We start from the raw sequence: 16312 nt of genomic DNA, 5'->3' as shown, positions 1-16312 counted from the left end.
TGTTAATCTTTAACAAAAAAACGCTCTAAAAACCAAAATTTGATTTATTTATATTTTAGCTTTTCATTTATTGTATTATATAATAATAATAATTATATATATAATGATAACTAATTATGTATATAATTTAGTTTAGTTTTACGTTTATTATATTTGTTCTTTGTTTTGTATTTTCCAGTATTACGGTGCGGTAGGAGGGGACCAAAACAAGCGGGAACAGAAACGTCGTCCCAAACCTAAAGACGGCTCCCAGCTCGTCTGCGGGGTGTGTGGAGACAAGGCTCTCGGTTATAACTTTGACGCCATCACCTGTGAATCTTGTAAAGCATTCTTTAGGAGGAATGCACTCAAATCAAAGGTAGGTATATACATAGCCTCGAAATCACTTTCATCATGGAGTGCGGGAGGGGGTGACATTTTAATTTTCGTTTCCATATTAATATTTTTATTTTGAAAATTTGAAAATTGGATATCGGAACAGCACTGCTGATATTGATAATGTTGATATGACATGAACACTAAAAATAGATAAATATTTTATACTCGCCATAAACACGAAAAATATCACCAGTCAAAACGATGAAAATTGTCATGTGCCTCAACAATTATAAATAAGACAACCAATCAGGTCTTGAAGGTGTCTGTACCAATTCTAATGCTTTGTGGATCATCCTAACAATTTCTTGGTTCAGTCTAGATAAAAAAATCACATCTGGATTGGTCTAGAGCATACGTGTCCTTGATCGTTTCTGGATAAACATTGCTATTGCATCCTGGATCATTTTGGGGTCTAGAGAGCACTCCTTGAGCACTTTTGGGACTTAGCTAAATGTCCCAAGACTTCATACAAGGTCAAGAGCTTAATCTATGACACTTTGGGGCCAAAAGTGCTTCCTTAGACCATTCCTGAATGTAAACCATACTCTGTGCCGGCCGTTAGGGGTCAAGGTCATACTGTTCTAGCTGGGCCAGACAAGGATCTTGACCATTGCTCTGAACATACCAGGCTCTAGATAAACATCCTGAACAAAAGATAGCTGTACTTGTATTTTTTAATATCATTAAGACCTCTCCTGCAATTCGACCACCACATATATTATTAGTATTATGAGTAGGGGATTGTCTGCAAATAAGATCCCTGCCTATTTTTTATGAATTTCAAGAATTAGTGGAGGTTTTCTGCAAATAAGACCCCCACCCCCATCTAATTTCCATATTTGAAACTGGATTTGAATAATAACATTCCCTACATGGACTATTCCTTGTATTTAAATACTCACGATACATATATTGAGCATTTGATAGATATATAATGACGGTTTGATAGTAATTGTGCTTGGTCCAATTTGGAGTAAACAAATTTACAAAAAGACTGATACGTCCCTATAGCAGTGATAATGCGAGCCCCTTGGGCCTTTTTTCTCAGTATAGCTATTGTACCTCTGTTGATATTTCATATTACTAAGCGAGTATAACTATAACATCACTGTCGATATCTGATTTAGCCAATCAACTATCGCTGTCATTCAGAATTTGTATGATTCGGTTTTCCTGTCCCATTTTGTCAATACCCTTCTAAATACATTTCGTTCGGGTCTAATAGCAGATGTAATCTTTAAAATTGGTTCTGGAGAGCAAATATATTTGGCATGAAAATATTGAGAAAATCATATTTGGAACAGGGAAAAGTTTGCGTGTTATCATTTGTAAAATACCACTGCCTCACTTGTGTTGTGTTCCTTCGGGCTTCAAGTTAACGATTGCGAATGTGAATGGTTCAAAAAAGATTTTCTATAATTCTTCGTTACATATATTGCGATAAAGTGATGAAGTATAACATGTATACACATCAAAAGAAATATGTCTATTACGTGAAGAAAAAAATGTCTGGACTATGTCACGAACAAATTACAAAGGATGAAACGCTGCCAATTGTAATCATGACAACTTAATTGGGGAATAACGGTAAAAAATAAATATTGTCATTTCGTGGCCTGAGAGGGGAAGCAGTTACGTAATTAAACTTCACACAAGGTCATCTTGAATTAGTGTCAAGGTCATTATGACAAAATATGTAGACTTCTGTCATGTCATAACCTCCAAGATCTGATCACAATCTTATTGAAGGAAATATTTTTTATTGGTATAAAGGGATATATTTTCTAGAAGCCACATCTTATGACAAAAAAAAACAATCATTCAATCAAATTGTTTATGTTTCAAAGCAGCGAGCGCAGAAATGTCAAAAAGCTAATCAAATGTTCAAACTCGAAAAAAATATGATTGATAATTTGTGATAACGAAGTGGAATATACAACATCAGCAATATAGGGTGTTCGTTGTGTCAGATTTAAATATGGTGTCGGGCGAAGGAAGAAGGTGGGTATAGAAGGAACAACATATTGGCCTCTATCAATCATTTTAACACTCGACATTAACATCCCCGTAGGCTCGAAACACATCACACTGTAACTTAAACTGATTACTCCCAAGAAAAAAAAATGTTTAAAAAACTAAAATTTATCAAATTTGTCATACTTAAGTCTGAATCAATCTCATTATACTAGATGTAGGCTGTATTAATGAATTTCTTTGTCTACTTTATTGGCTTTTTCAAGAAAATTTGTCATTCTTAAAGCCGTGTAATTCTCAATTTGAACGTGACTTTTGGAATTATGGATGAGAATTTTTGCAACAGATAAAAAAAAAATTATTTGTCATCCTTAAGCAAATTTATCACACATTGTTTGTGTTGATGAAAATATCGTGATAATCTATATAAATGCATATGCTTATACAGTGTATATATGTTACAATCATGCGGTGCTAATTTCTCTATAAAGGCGTCACTCGACTCTCAGTATGGAGGGAAGGATTGGACGTGTTTTATTTTTGATCAGTGCTCTTCTAGTCTTCCCCCTAATTATCACACAAACATCACTTTATCTCATAACAAATATCTCATTCTAGATACAATATTTCATAATTCCTAATTTTTTCTTCAATCCTCTAATTTCTGAATTCCCTTTATTAAATGAAATAAACATGCCGTGTTGAATTGCGATACCGTGTGAATACTACATTTTTTTTCTTATCTATCCATCAATGTTAACTCTTAAGTGATCATCGTCATGACTGGAAGGTGATGATTCATGTAGCTTATCCAATTTGCTGATTTTTTGCCCTCTCTATATTTTTTATCCCATCAGTCGTGGCTGTAGACCCAGTTAGACTAGTTATTTACTGCCATCCCACAGAGGTAAATACATAAAGACAGTCGGAGATTATCTATAATTGTGTAATTTTAAAATGACCAAGTCTTGGACTTTTGAACTCATTTCACCCCTTGAGACACACTTAAATCCTTCTAAATCAAAGGCTGGAAGAGTTCATTATAAAGTTTTAGGGGTGAATATGAGTTAAGTGCAAGAGTTTGTACAAAAACCACAGAGATCTGCATCTCACAGCAAAGACAAAAGGATCCTGGAGTAACTGGACTAGTGGTCAGTACATCAGACTATACTACTGTCCCTAGACTGGCCACCAGTCTCTAGAATATTAAAAAAATCACTAAAATTTGGTTTGATTATTTTTGTCTCTACTATATGCCTGATTCTAAGTTTTAAACTAGGGGGAGATAATCTAGTAAAGAACTCTGCTGAGAAAGCCTTATCAACAACTTAGGGTCTGGTGGCCAGTCTATACTGTCCCATATGGGTTTGAACTTACAACCCAGAGTTTGAGGACTTTTGCTAATATATGTTGGAATACCCAATGTTTTAGAAATAAATCAAACAAACAACTACAGGTTATCATGAAAGGAAATAGTTAAAAAAATTTCTACTATAATTTAAGGATTGTTAAACTTCTAGAAATTTTTGATTTTGTTCATCTGTTTTTTCTTCTGTCTATCCGATTTTGCCAATCCTCGATCTGTCCTTCTACACATCACCTACAATATCTCCTATACTAATTATTACAGGAACTTTATAAATGACCATATATAAAATCTCACACAAGTAGCAGTGTTTCGTGAACAAAAAGTAGGTCACTGTGACCTTCATTATGTAATAACTTTATATTTCCTTCTCTTTGTATGTCAAAAGAAATTTGGATCATCAGCTAGCTTACTAGACCGGCCACCAGACCCTAAGTTGTTGATAAGACTTTCTCAGAAGTTCTTTACTAGATTATCTCCCCCTAGTTTGAAACTTAGGATCGGCATGTAGTAGAGACAAAAATAATCAAGCCAAATTTTAATGATTCTTTTTAATTTCTAGAGACTGGTGGCCAGCTAGTCTTACCTAGATGAAAGATTTTGTCATTCATCAAAAAATGTACGAAAGTCGTCTTCCGTAGAAGGTGTACAATGCTACTTCGTGTGTTTTTCGTAGTATTTTTGAGATTATCAACAAAAACATATATATATACCTTTTAGCGTAATATTTAGTGGGACTAGCTTCCTTTGTTGTGAAAGTTTAACACACTCGTAACAGTCCCTATCACATTTCCTATCTAGCCTCAGACAATCAGCACATAAAAACAAGATGATCTTATCAAAAGTGTTTTACCTTAAGGCATCCCACATTTATATTGTCATAAAAGCCACATAAAATCACAAATGTTTGACACATTACTTCTCACAGAATTATTGAATTTTCTTCCTACTGGCAACAAAGATTTACCTTCATATAATCGACAGCATTGTGTACAAAAAATGCTTGATCATCAGGTCACAGGAAACTTTAGAGTAAGATAAACATCACAGAACAAGTTGATTCAAATGGTACAGTCGTAAAGGTCAAATTATGTCATTTCAGACGTCCGAACAATTGTCATCAAGGTGAAATCGATGAGGTCAGAGGTCAGAATGATTCAATTGTAAAGGTCAATGAGGTTGATTACATCAAGTCAAAGGTGACAGGGGAGTTATAATACTATGGAGGTCAGTTTTGGCGAGGTCAGGGTTCAAAATGAATCAAATGCAAAGGTCAAAGAGGTTCAATTTACACAGTTCAAAGGTCAAGAGAGTTTAAGTTATAAGGTCATGATGGTCAGTTATGTGGCGTCTGTAAGATTGGTCAGAATTATTCAAATGCAAAGGTCAATGAGGTTGATTTCATTAGGTCAAAAGTCAGGGGTGTTCAAGTACGAAGGTCATGGACATCATCATCATGCAGGTATGTGAGGTAAAAGGTCAGAATAATTGGAAAACTGTCATTGGGTTTAATATGACATGTCAAGGACAAAATAGGGTCATTAAGGTTATTTGTTTGAGGTTGTAGTACATAAGGAAAGGTTTAAGGCCATGAAGCCATTATTTTTGTTTATTTAATTTCTTGCCAAGGATGTATTGCTGTAATTGCTATATGTAACAGTTTAAAAAATTAATGAAATACAATCTATAAGAAATCTATCAACAATCTACGATTTACTAGTACAGACAATACCTATTTCACATTGAGAGTAGGTATTGGTGAAATAGCAATACCGTATTCGACCCAATAAGCCCCCCTTCACCATTTTTTAGGCTTCAATTTAATTCACTTACTTTGAATTAAATGCTTACCGATTTCTTTTGTAAATTGATTTATGGCTTACTTTGAAAAAAAATTTTATGAAAGGCAAGTCCAATTTTGTTTCTCCTGGGTTGTTTCAAAGTTTTTAAGCACCCTGGGTACTTATTGGGTTGAATACGGAATTTGTGAATATTATCATATTTAGATTACAGACAACACTCTTAACCCCATCCTAAATTCTTTAATATCAACAAAAGTCTATAATATCAGTTGTTGCCGCTTAAAAAGAAAATATTATTTCAAATGTTTGGACCTCCAGCATTATGTATTATCCTGCACTGTAAACACATTTTTTATTAATTTTTGGAAGCATAATTCCAGTATTGGAACAGATATGGGGGCCAACAATTGTCATTTATTAGCAGGGAAAGAAGCTGCATTGATATCGTCAACATTTTCAGCATGCTTTGGTAATTTGGTCACAAATTCTGAGGTAAAATTAGATTTATCCTAAACTAATTTTGCAAGCTAGAGAAGTTTCTATAACTGTTTTACTTTAATCCTCCCAGCCTTCAAATTTTTCTCAAGTATGAATAATTGAAACGCCTTGCTCAGACAAATGATTCTAATGCGCCAAACAAAGTTATGATCCAATTGAAGTGCCGGTACAGACTCTGCGTAGTGGGCTTACGTCGCATTTCAATGAACAATTTATGGTTTGTACAATATGGTACGCGTAGCATCTTTACCGAATACAAATTCCCGCAGTTCTACAACGTGGCGTATCTAGTGCTTTTCTGGTTTGAATATTTGAGTACCTGCAACTCACTTTTTCATTAGTCCAATTATTCTTGAGAACCAGCATGTCGGTGACAGGTAGCTACATTAGCTAGCCCCGCCTCATCAATCCCCACGATAAACCTGCCGTACCATTTTCCTTAAAATCTATCAGTTTCATCGTAAACTGTTTGAGGGTAATTTTCAAATTCCCACTATTGATCGTAAAATTGTTCAACTTTTTCAAACATGAGGGATATACTTTTTTTTTTTTTTTTTGAGTATTTCTACATTAAAAACATTTTTTTAAGACGTTTAAAATCCATATATATTACCACAAAGTAACAGAAAACACAACTCATTATTTTGTAAAATTTAAATTTTAAAGAATTTATTTTAGAATTTCTAGAAAGTGATAAATGTGTTGATGAATGATTTTAAGTTTTCATTAAAAGGCTTAGATTTTGCAGTAGATAAAAAAAATTATATAAACACTTTTTTAAACACATTTTAGCTTTTTTATGGTATTTTATGCAGTAATGAGAAATATATGAAGTTATGGTTTTCGATTAATATTTTTCAATTCATTTTGTGACATACATTATGTTTAAGGTGGTCTTACTATCTCAGAGAAAATAATATGCAAAAGTAATATATCAGGTCTTCCTTTCACGTAAAAAACTATATATTGATGTTAATGAATTGTAATATGCTAATACAGGAAAAAAATATTTGTATATTTCTCATAAGCATTAATCATCATACGGTTTTGATTCTTTACCACAGTACTTGGTGAGTTGTTTAAGATTACGAAACATCTGAGGACAACGTAGGTTTATCTGCGTCTTTTAGGAGATAATATCAGCTGGTATATGTACTTCAATACTTCTAATTTCATAAGTTTAAAAGATTTTCAAAGTTTTGAGTTTCCTTTTAAATAATTTGTTTATTTTCTACATTTAAAACACATTAAAGTTAATTTGACTTAATTTATCAAAATAAATTTGATTTCTCTCAATGAAGAGAGATTAAGTTGAAAACATTCCAATAAAAACTGAATTACTAATTTAATTTGCATATAATTCTTTGCCTTTAAGTCATGCCCTAGTAATGTTCCAGTGGAGACATATCCATTATCTTTATTAATACACTTAACAAATATAGAACTGGTATTCTCAGTACGTGTATTTACTAAAGCTGATAAATTTTCTGCAAACTAGATTATATGCAAATTCGAAAAATTAATTACACTGGCAGCCTAAAATTGCAGCCTTAAAATGATGTGCAGTACTTGTTGGTCATGCTCTATTTCCTTTGAAACACTCTACTGATTTCCTTCATGCAACCATACACTTTACAATAAAGGGAGGTAACTATGCAATGACTCTCCATCTCTGTACTTTTAAAATAAAAATCACATACAGCATTGATTTTCAGGTAGTGATTTCGACTTTTTTATTAGCCAGCCAGCCTTAAATCTTCGTCCATTTGAAAAATTCTGTCAACTTTTATGCAAACCATTACACAAAAATGCATCTATTTGAGGGTACAGTTAATGGGTCTGCTGGATTTGCTGAGCCTTAATTAGAAATGTTTTGGATTTTGGGTACGTTGGTGCACCGGGTGTCATCGGCCTAATGTTTATGTGTTGATGGAACCCTTTGAAGTCTTTCATGTCCGCTGCTACGGAGTGGGGAATAGGTCCCGTACAATCGACTGGTCATTCATTATTGAAGAGTAAGACAGATAATAATATCCGTGAGAATCTATCGATCAATGTTGCCGTGTGCACTAAGCCAATAGCTATGCAAACAAGTGTACCGCTCTTTTGGAATCTACGCACCTACAGACAAATTCTCTCCCAATTTTTGTACCGTATTTCAAAAAGTTTACCAATTCATAATCTATCTTTCATGAACCATTTTGCATGTGTGTCTATTTTTGGGCAGTGCTAGCCAAAATCCAATCTTAGTTGGTTTTGGATCGGGAAAGCTTTCCTTTAATTAGCATTGATTATTTTGTCGTCATCAGTGCACCATGTGACCTGTGAACATGCATTGTGCCGAAGTGACTACGAATTGTTCATTATTCATCACACCATATACTGAACACACACACTGACGGCTGCTTTGAAACCTGGACTTAAAACACACCTTTATATAATGTAAGAGGTTAATATAATAGGTCATAATAGCCTCGCTCAGTAGGTATATAGACCACGACTGAAACTTCATACATTTTTTTCAGCGAGTTCGGCCATTAATCTCACTATCAAGGATACTGATCATTTTTTTCCAGAGAGGTTATTTAGTTCAAAGCCAATGTTTTAAATCGACAAACCTCTTAATTTACTGTACTATTTTTTTACACTGAAAATTTTGCTAGATTGTCTCCCCCTTATTTAAAATTATTACATCTTGATTTTGATGAATTTCTTCAAGAGATAAAGGACCATGTGTCTCTTAGTTTAAAAAAGTAATTAAAAAAAAAGATTAAATAAAATTTTCTGCAGCATTTTTGATGATCATTGACGTATGATATGTTCTGAATATTTATTTGAATGATACTTGTTTATACATGATGTATATTATCGTGAATTCTAAATAGGCTATATATGTTGGTTGCGCTCGCGTACTCGCATCGTTTTGTCTTTTATAAAATTAACATTTTGTGGCTTGATGAGGGAACTCAGTTGTGTTTTAAATTTTCTCATACATTTAGTCACCAAACATATATCCCAGGGTAATTTGAGGAAGGGTAAGAGGAAGGAAGGAGGGGAGGGGGGAGAAAAGCAGGTGTATTTTATTCTCACAAGTTTTTATAACCTGAAAGATCCTTTTTTGAGGGTTAAGAAGGGAGAGAAACTATGTTGTGATTTATATTTTCTCACAATTTTTAACACAAGATCCTATTAAAGGGGATGTGAGGAGGGACTTGGGGGGTGGGAGAATATTCTTTACATATATACCAATCTATATACATGTAAGTTCAGCATATGCCTTATACCAGTCAGAAGGTGACCTATCTCAAAATAATCGTTCATGCATGAAACTCACCTTCGCCAGTTTTTATCCTCATTTCATAGCCATCTGTATACATATTCACACATGATGGATTTGTAAACAGATACAAACATTTTGTTTTCCCTGACCCATGCCGGTTGTCAATATGGCGACGGCTTGTGCCACGATTTATACTTAAGTCAGCACATCAGAGCTATATATTGATGTTATAATAATGCGTTGCAGACAATTAACACGCTGTATGGAAATGTCATAGATCAAATAATCAGGACTGTAAATTGATAAAACTGTCATTAATTAATGTATAAAGCTAGTTATGTAAAATTTCAATGATTTTTTTTACCAAGATGTGACAATATTAATCACAAAATGTCTAAAATTATAATAACATGGTCATTTAAGTCAAGGTCAAATAATTGATAATTAAATCATCATTAATTATCCACTGAAGATGTTTAAACTTCCATGAATTTTCGACAAAGGTGTGGCAGTTATCATTGTATTATTTATAAATATACAAACACACAAACTATCTTTATTTACATGCAAATTCAAACCACGCTTTATTCTCCTAGGTCAGATACTGCCATACATTGTATACATGTGGTGTATATATTTTTTTGATAAGTTGCTAATTTGAGACGGTTTGACGCTTATAACTGGACTGTGACCATTACTGTCATCGGACGCGACAGCCCTGGCTCCTCTTGGTTTTGTCCGGTTGTGTTTTACATTGAGTTGTAATAATTCGTGTAGACAGCGGAGGTAGTCGCTTGTCTTTTATGTCCCATAAAATGTTTCGAAAATTGACGTGTTATTGTTACGAGACTAAAAATTGGACAGTTCGTTGAGCAATGAAATGGAATTTTACATGTTTGTATGAAATTGGTATTCATTACTGCTGTAGATTCTGTATTGTAGCTATCATGCCACACAATAACTATTATTAATGATTATTAAAGTTAATTACCTATACCTACAACGATGCTAATTATATACCTGTTCAAAAATGTGCTTAGAATTTCTTTTGCTAAATATATTAATTAATTTCAATAAAAAAGACTACATTGTAAAAACTCTTAAAAATACACATAAATGTCGTACAAAATTATATATGAAGCACAGGTTTCTTATTGAAATCAGCTGTATTAGCATTTAAATATTGTATCCGTATAATTTAGCTGTAAATTTGTGGTAACCTGCACTCTTTGAATTAAATTGTGCTAAGCATGTACTTGTCACTTAATATGGAACAGTTCATTTTAAAATTTAAGGGGTCTCATGGAACAATTTATTTTAAAATTTAAGGGGTCTTGTGGAACAGTTCATTTTTGAAATTTACGGGGGTGTATGTTACAGTTTATTTTAAAATTTAAGGGGTGAAAGAACATGATATCATCCAACAAACTTCATTACACAATCTTCAATCTGCACTTGAATTTGATTTTGAAGTATCAGTTTTACAGATCAAGATTTTTATCATAAGAAAAAGTCTAGTGTGTCAACTTTCAGTTTCTTATTACATGAAATTATTTGAGATTTGACTTGTTGTATTAATTGCGATCATGTGACTTAAATGACAGCTTTTGATTGGTGAATGTTTCCATATTTTTTTTTATTACTTTTTTTTTTTTTTTTTGATAAGCTTGATGATACAGATATGTATATTTAATCATATAAAAACATCCTGGTTGAATATGTAACTAAGAAAGATGGGATACCTTTGAGATAAACCACTAATTTGTGACTGTCTAGTATATAATACAAGATCTACTAGGCATTTGGATAAATATCCCATGACAGGTATCAATCTTGAAAGGAAGACAGCATCACGTTTGTTTTGCCCTGTTACATTTATGATGGAAATATCAGAAAAGAAATACTATAAAAATTGTTAGATCAAATATCAAGTACAGTTGACGTAATTAAAAGCAGAAAAAAAATCTGTAATTAATTCAGATGCAGGTGATCAAAGTGTATTCTGGCAGTTCGCTTTAAGGACACAACTATATAATTATAAAAAAAAATATTTTGATTTAACAAAAATGATATATTTCTCAATCAATATTTATATATTCATGGCAAATTCTAACTTTATTGTAACTTATTTGGAGCCTTGAATAAATATTATTAATTATAAATTTGCAAAAAATGTTCAGTCAAGCAAAAATAATTTTCAATGTATTTCTGTTGATGTAGCATAATTTAAGCAAATTTTTGAAGAAAAATAATATGTAATTAAAGACAATAGAATTTGTATTAATTACATAATGTCATGTATAACTAATATATTAAATATTAATTATTTTGCAGGAAAAGAACATGATGTCCTAATTAATTATCTATTGCAATTATATCAATCACATATTATATAAATTAATAATGATAATTAATTTTAGCATTGTATTAAAACATATAAATCTTTTGATTTAATTATATTTAATATATTTATGTAAGAAATATTCAAGTTTAATATTGATATTATTAATTTTTAAAATATTTTCTAGTTTTTTTTTCAAGTTTAAAAAAAATTCAATGGTAATAATAAAAAAATTGTTAAAAATAATGTTTTGTATTTTTCATATTACAGAATTGTCTGCCCTTGCAGGTTGATATTTTTTGCTACATCATGTTTCTGAGCATAATATTATATTTTTTTCGTTACCTTTGCTCACAAACTTATGACGTCACAATTAATACCTATACTCTCAAGGACAGATAACTCTATAATGTGCAGAAACAGAATATTTAAATAATATTGATAAAATCGGAGAGCATGCACGATTATTTATGTTGATTATGCCTTTCACAGATGATGCCTGGGATGGGATCGGGTGGCGGTGCGGGACTTGGCACAAATGTAAGCAAAAACCCTTTATCTATCTCACTAACAATGCTTCTCTCCATAATAAAAAATAACTCACAAAAAAACTCTTTTTCTAAATTAATTCCTCTCTTAACCTGACTCTTTACTTTGCTTGATATAGAATTGTCTGCTCCTTAGGTTACACCGATGAAACGGGTACCCATTCTATATTTTCACATTACAGAGTTGTCTCCCCTTGCGGGTTGGTATTGGTTCTGACATCATGTGTTCGCAAACATAATGTCATCCTTTTCAGAGAAAATGCCGCAAGTTTGGATCACAAAATAATGACATCACTACGGACGACTACCTGAAAGGGAGGTAACTCTGTAATTTTCAAAAAAGGAAAAATCGTTGATGAGACAAAGCAGTTGGCAGAGTCACTTAAATGTTGGGTTTTTTTCTTACAAACTTTATGCAATTAATACCTATGCACAAGAAGACATAATTCTTTATGCCATTACAAAAACACTCTATATTGCTTCATTATTAGTTTCCCTATCTGATTCATCTTTTCATTACACATTGCACGTTTTTATTGCTCTGCTCTAAGGGAGAATAATGCTTTCATATAAGAATGGTTATCTGTGCGTTTTATTTTTTCAGCGTCATTTATTGCTCACTTTATATATCTTCTCACACAAAAACATGCCATACAAAATAGTATCACTTAAACAGGAGCAGACAACTCTTCATTATGTATATACAAAATAATGCTTCAAGAATTTTATCTTAATTACCGTATTTTACCCTATAAGGCACCATTAAATTAAATCATTTCAAATAATGGAATCATATAGAGGGGCATTTATTGGTATTTTCAATACAAACTTGGTCCATTGGATTGCTGAAGGATGATCAAATTGTGCTGTGGTGCTATTTAAGCATTGAACTGGATTCAATTGGCAATTATGTGAGTAAGAATGCCAACTGGACAGTGGTAAATTTAACGAAACATGTTTCATTATATTTGCTGCTGTTCAGTTGGCATATATGCTAACACAATTGTCATCGCAACGTCACAATGATAATCAATGATGTCATAATAAACAGATGGCAGTTCATAGACTGATGAATGCCACATGTGCTTGATAAGGTTATATAGTGCGACTGCAGTGAAAATGTAAATATATTTTATTGTAACTTGCAGTACAGCAATGATTTGCAATGATTTGATCATTTAATTTAACCGACATGTGAAATTTGAAAATTAATTATTCACAATAATACATAGAGAAAAAATTGTGGAAAAAATATTTCTACAAAGGTTTTCTATTACGTATGATTATAATGTTGTACATGACTATTTGTCTTAATTGGCGAAAAACATCTCCATGACTTTACTGTTTGTACGGAACGCTATGTAAACAATACTAAATAGGTATATATGTATATACCTGTAGCACTACGAGATGTCTAGCCAGGTGCGTAGATACCGTCTAGGACTCACTCGCACCTGTCATCTGACATATATACACCCTACTTATGTGTACAAGCTACATAAATACTATAAGTGGCCCAAACAGAAAGGGAAAGTTGTCTGTTATGGTAATGGTGATGATTTGGGGGCATGAACTGACAGGCAACATGGTCAGTTTTTCTTTCTCTGTCAAAGGATGACCTCTGTACAGCAGGTACTTCCGGTCATGCAGTTTCAGACTGTGGTCACTTTAGTTCGTGCCTAATATTGACCTGCTTCAATAGGTTATTTAGACTTATGATTTTGGCTTGATTTTAAAATCTGTTTATGGTGCTCCCTCTCCCATTTAAGTTATGCTTCCCCACCCCACCTCACCCTCATCCCCCCCCCACCCCTCCTTCCATAATCGGGTACATATGTGCATGTAGTGGTACAGATGTCTCTCTTGTACTGTCTTGGCCATTGTCAAATCTCAATTCAACATAAACAACATTGAGATGAGGACATTTTTTTTTTCCGATGAACCACTTTGGCCAATCACAGTGGCTGAGTGATTAAGGTGTCTGACATTCTTTCATCATCCTTCGATATTTCGGCCTTTAGATTTAGTGGCTGAGTGGTTAAGGTGTGTGACATTCTACAACTAACCCTCTATCATTAAATACCTGTAGCTCAGTGGTTAAGACGTCTGATATTATCTTATCATCCCTCTGTAACTTGGCCCTAGTGGCTTAGTGGTTAAGGTGTCTATAAAACATTTGACCACTCACTTTCAATCTCCGGGCCCCATGTTTTCAGCTGATGTGAGTCAATTTCAATGGCTAGCTTTCGTCGACAGTTTGCTTCGGGAAGTTCAGTTTTCCTTCTGCACAATGCCTGGCAACCCCTTTTTGACCCTTTCAGCTGTTATAGGACAGAAAAAAGTTAGCTTTTAAAGGTCCAATATCTGTATCTTTCTTATTTTTTTCATGATTTAGAAGGATGTTGAAAAAAAATCCTGTTGTAAATCATACAGAGAAAGGACTAAATCGAAGTCAAGATGAGGGATTATGATTTGGAATATTTTGATAAAAATCAAATAAATATTAAACATCGCTAGGTGGATCCCACTAAGTCAAACAAACCGAAGTTAGCTGACATTGTAACGTCGTTGCCGAGAACCTCATGTGACTACCGTAACTACGTAGCTTCTATCCGAACTCATCCAAAAACGGGTCATGAACTTTCCGACTTCCGTTCGGCAATAATAGTAACTTCTATGGCGACCAGTTTAAAATGAAGGCATGTTTACATGTATGGACTTTCAACAACTGCTGTACCAAAGTTATTAAAAAAGCATTATAAATATTCTTTGATATATCTTAATTTCAACTACATTTACAAATACTCAAAATTTTGTTGATAGCTATGTACAGTTTGGCTTTAACATTCAAAGTGTATCTTTCATATTGGTGCAGCCATCTTGAAAAATCCAGCTACGTTCCATTACATTGTGATACAACAAATGCAGTATAACTGGTATGACCGGAAAAAGGAACTCATTGAAAATCTTACAACATCAGCCATCTTCTCAACTGACATTTTACAACTATTTCTCTTGAGCATGTCTGCTGTTTTTAAAGATAAAAGATTCCATATAACTTATTTACATGGAGATAAAAGTAAAGCTAGCTCATAAACTTTAATTTTGCAGTTTACTTTGAAGGACAAATTTTATGTTTTGTTTATACACACAGCACTGTAAAACAAGAATATACAACAATATCTTTGGAGCTGTTTTTTGTTCCGACAGATGTTTTGCATTAAATGCAGATTTGTATTGTCATTAACACCAAAAGATGAGGCATATTGAATTTTATTTTACAAAAAGATGATTTTACAATTTTCAAGTGTATGTGTGGTCTTAAATTAATTGATCAAACAGAACATCCAACCTCCATAGCTAAAACATCTTACCATGATGTCTTCAGATTTTGGAAAATTATCGTATGGTATTTCATCATTAAATTTTAAAATAGATTTAGTGTTTTAATGACCAACTACTAATGTAAAATTATCAGAATTTTAGTTAATTTTCTCCCCTTTTAATATCAAGAGCCACAATAGTTCTGGTTCTTTACTCATTCACTCCTGAAGTCTTCTAGTTCAAAGTTGGAATTGGCTCATTTTGAAATTTCAGGGGTAGATTAGTTAGGAAAATTTCTTCTAATAAATTCTCGCTTATGCCACAACTTCTGCTAGCGATAATTACTATCTTGATAATGTTTGCATCAACAGAAAACGATGCTGTTACTTATCTGTGACCTTGACTTCAAAGTCATATCACTTAATCTTGCATTTATATTTTCCAAAAAAAATCTGATCTAGGCATATACTGTATAGTATCCTTGAATCCTCATTGTATTATGTGTAATACATTTTTATCATGACCAAAATGTTTAATAAATGGCAGCACATTTCAAATGTTTAAAGGAGTTTGTCAAGGGGATGCCATTGTTCCACCACCTTTGAAGAGTTAATTTTCATTTTTATTCCCTAACATAAATTTCTATTTAACAATGCATCACTTTGTATTTCAGATGTCTACCTATAATTTTAATTTTTATTTTACTTTGATTTTAATGTTCTAAAATCTTTTAAAGATAGAAATGAAAATTTAAAAAACAAAAATGATAAAAAATTTAATTTTGATTGCTCTATTATCTGT

The 16312-nt window shown here is 32.7% G+C and overlaps 1 protein-coding gene across 2 annotated transcripts in view; it reads left to right on the top strand.

Moving 5' to 3' along the window:
* The first annotated feature begins 182 nt into the window (after window positions 1-182).
* LOC138335365 (vitamin D3 receptor-like) overlaps window positions 183-16312 on the top strand; it is a 33428-nt gene continuing 17298 nt past the window's right edge. The window contains exons 1-2 of one of the 2 annotated variants that reach the window (XM_069284423.1): window positions 183-358; window positions 12132-12179. In XM_069284423.1, coding sequence (XP_069140524.1) covers window positions 12132-12179 — 48 coding nt within the window. In that variant the 5' untranslated portion in view covers window positions 183-358. The remainder of the gene's footprint in view (window positions 359-12131; window positions 12180-16312) is intronic. The other variant, XM_069284422.1, reaches the window with a different exon arrangement.

The sequence above is a fragment of the Argopecten irradians genome, chromosome 11 (assembly GCF_041381155.1).
Source record: "Argopecten irradians isolate NY chromosome 11, Ai_NY, whole genome shotgun sequence".
NCBI classification, from domain to species: domain Eukaryota; kingdom Metazoa; phylum Mollusca; class Bivalvia; order Pectinida; family Pectinidae; genus Argopecten; species Argopecten irradians.
Note: the sequence above shows the minus strand (reverse complement) of the source record. Positions and strands in the feature narration are given on the sequence as shown.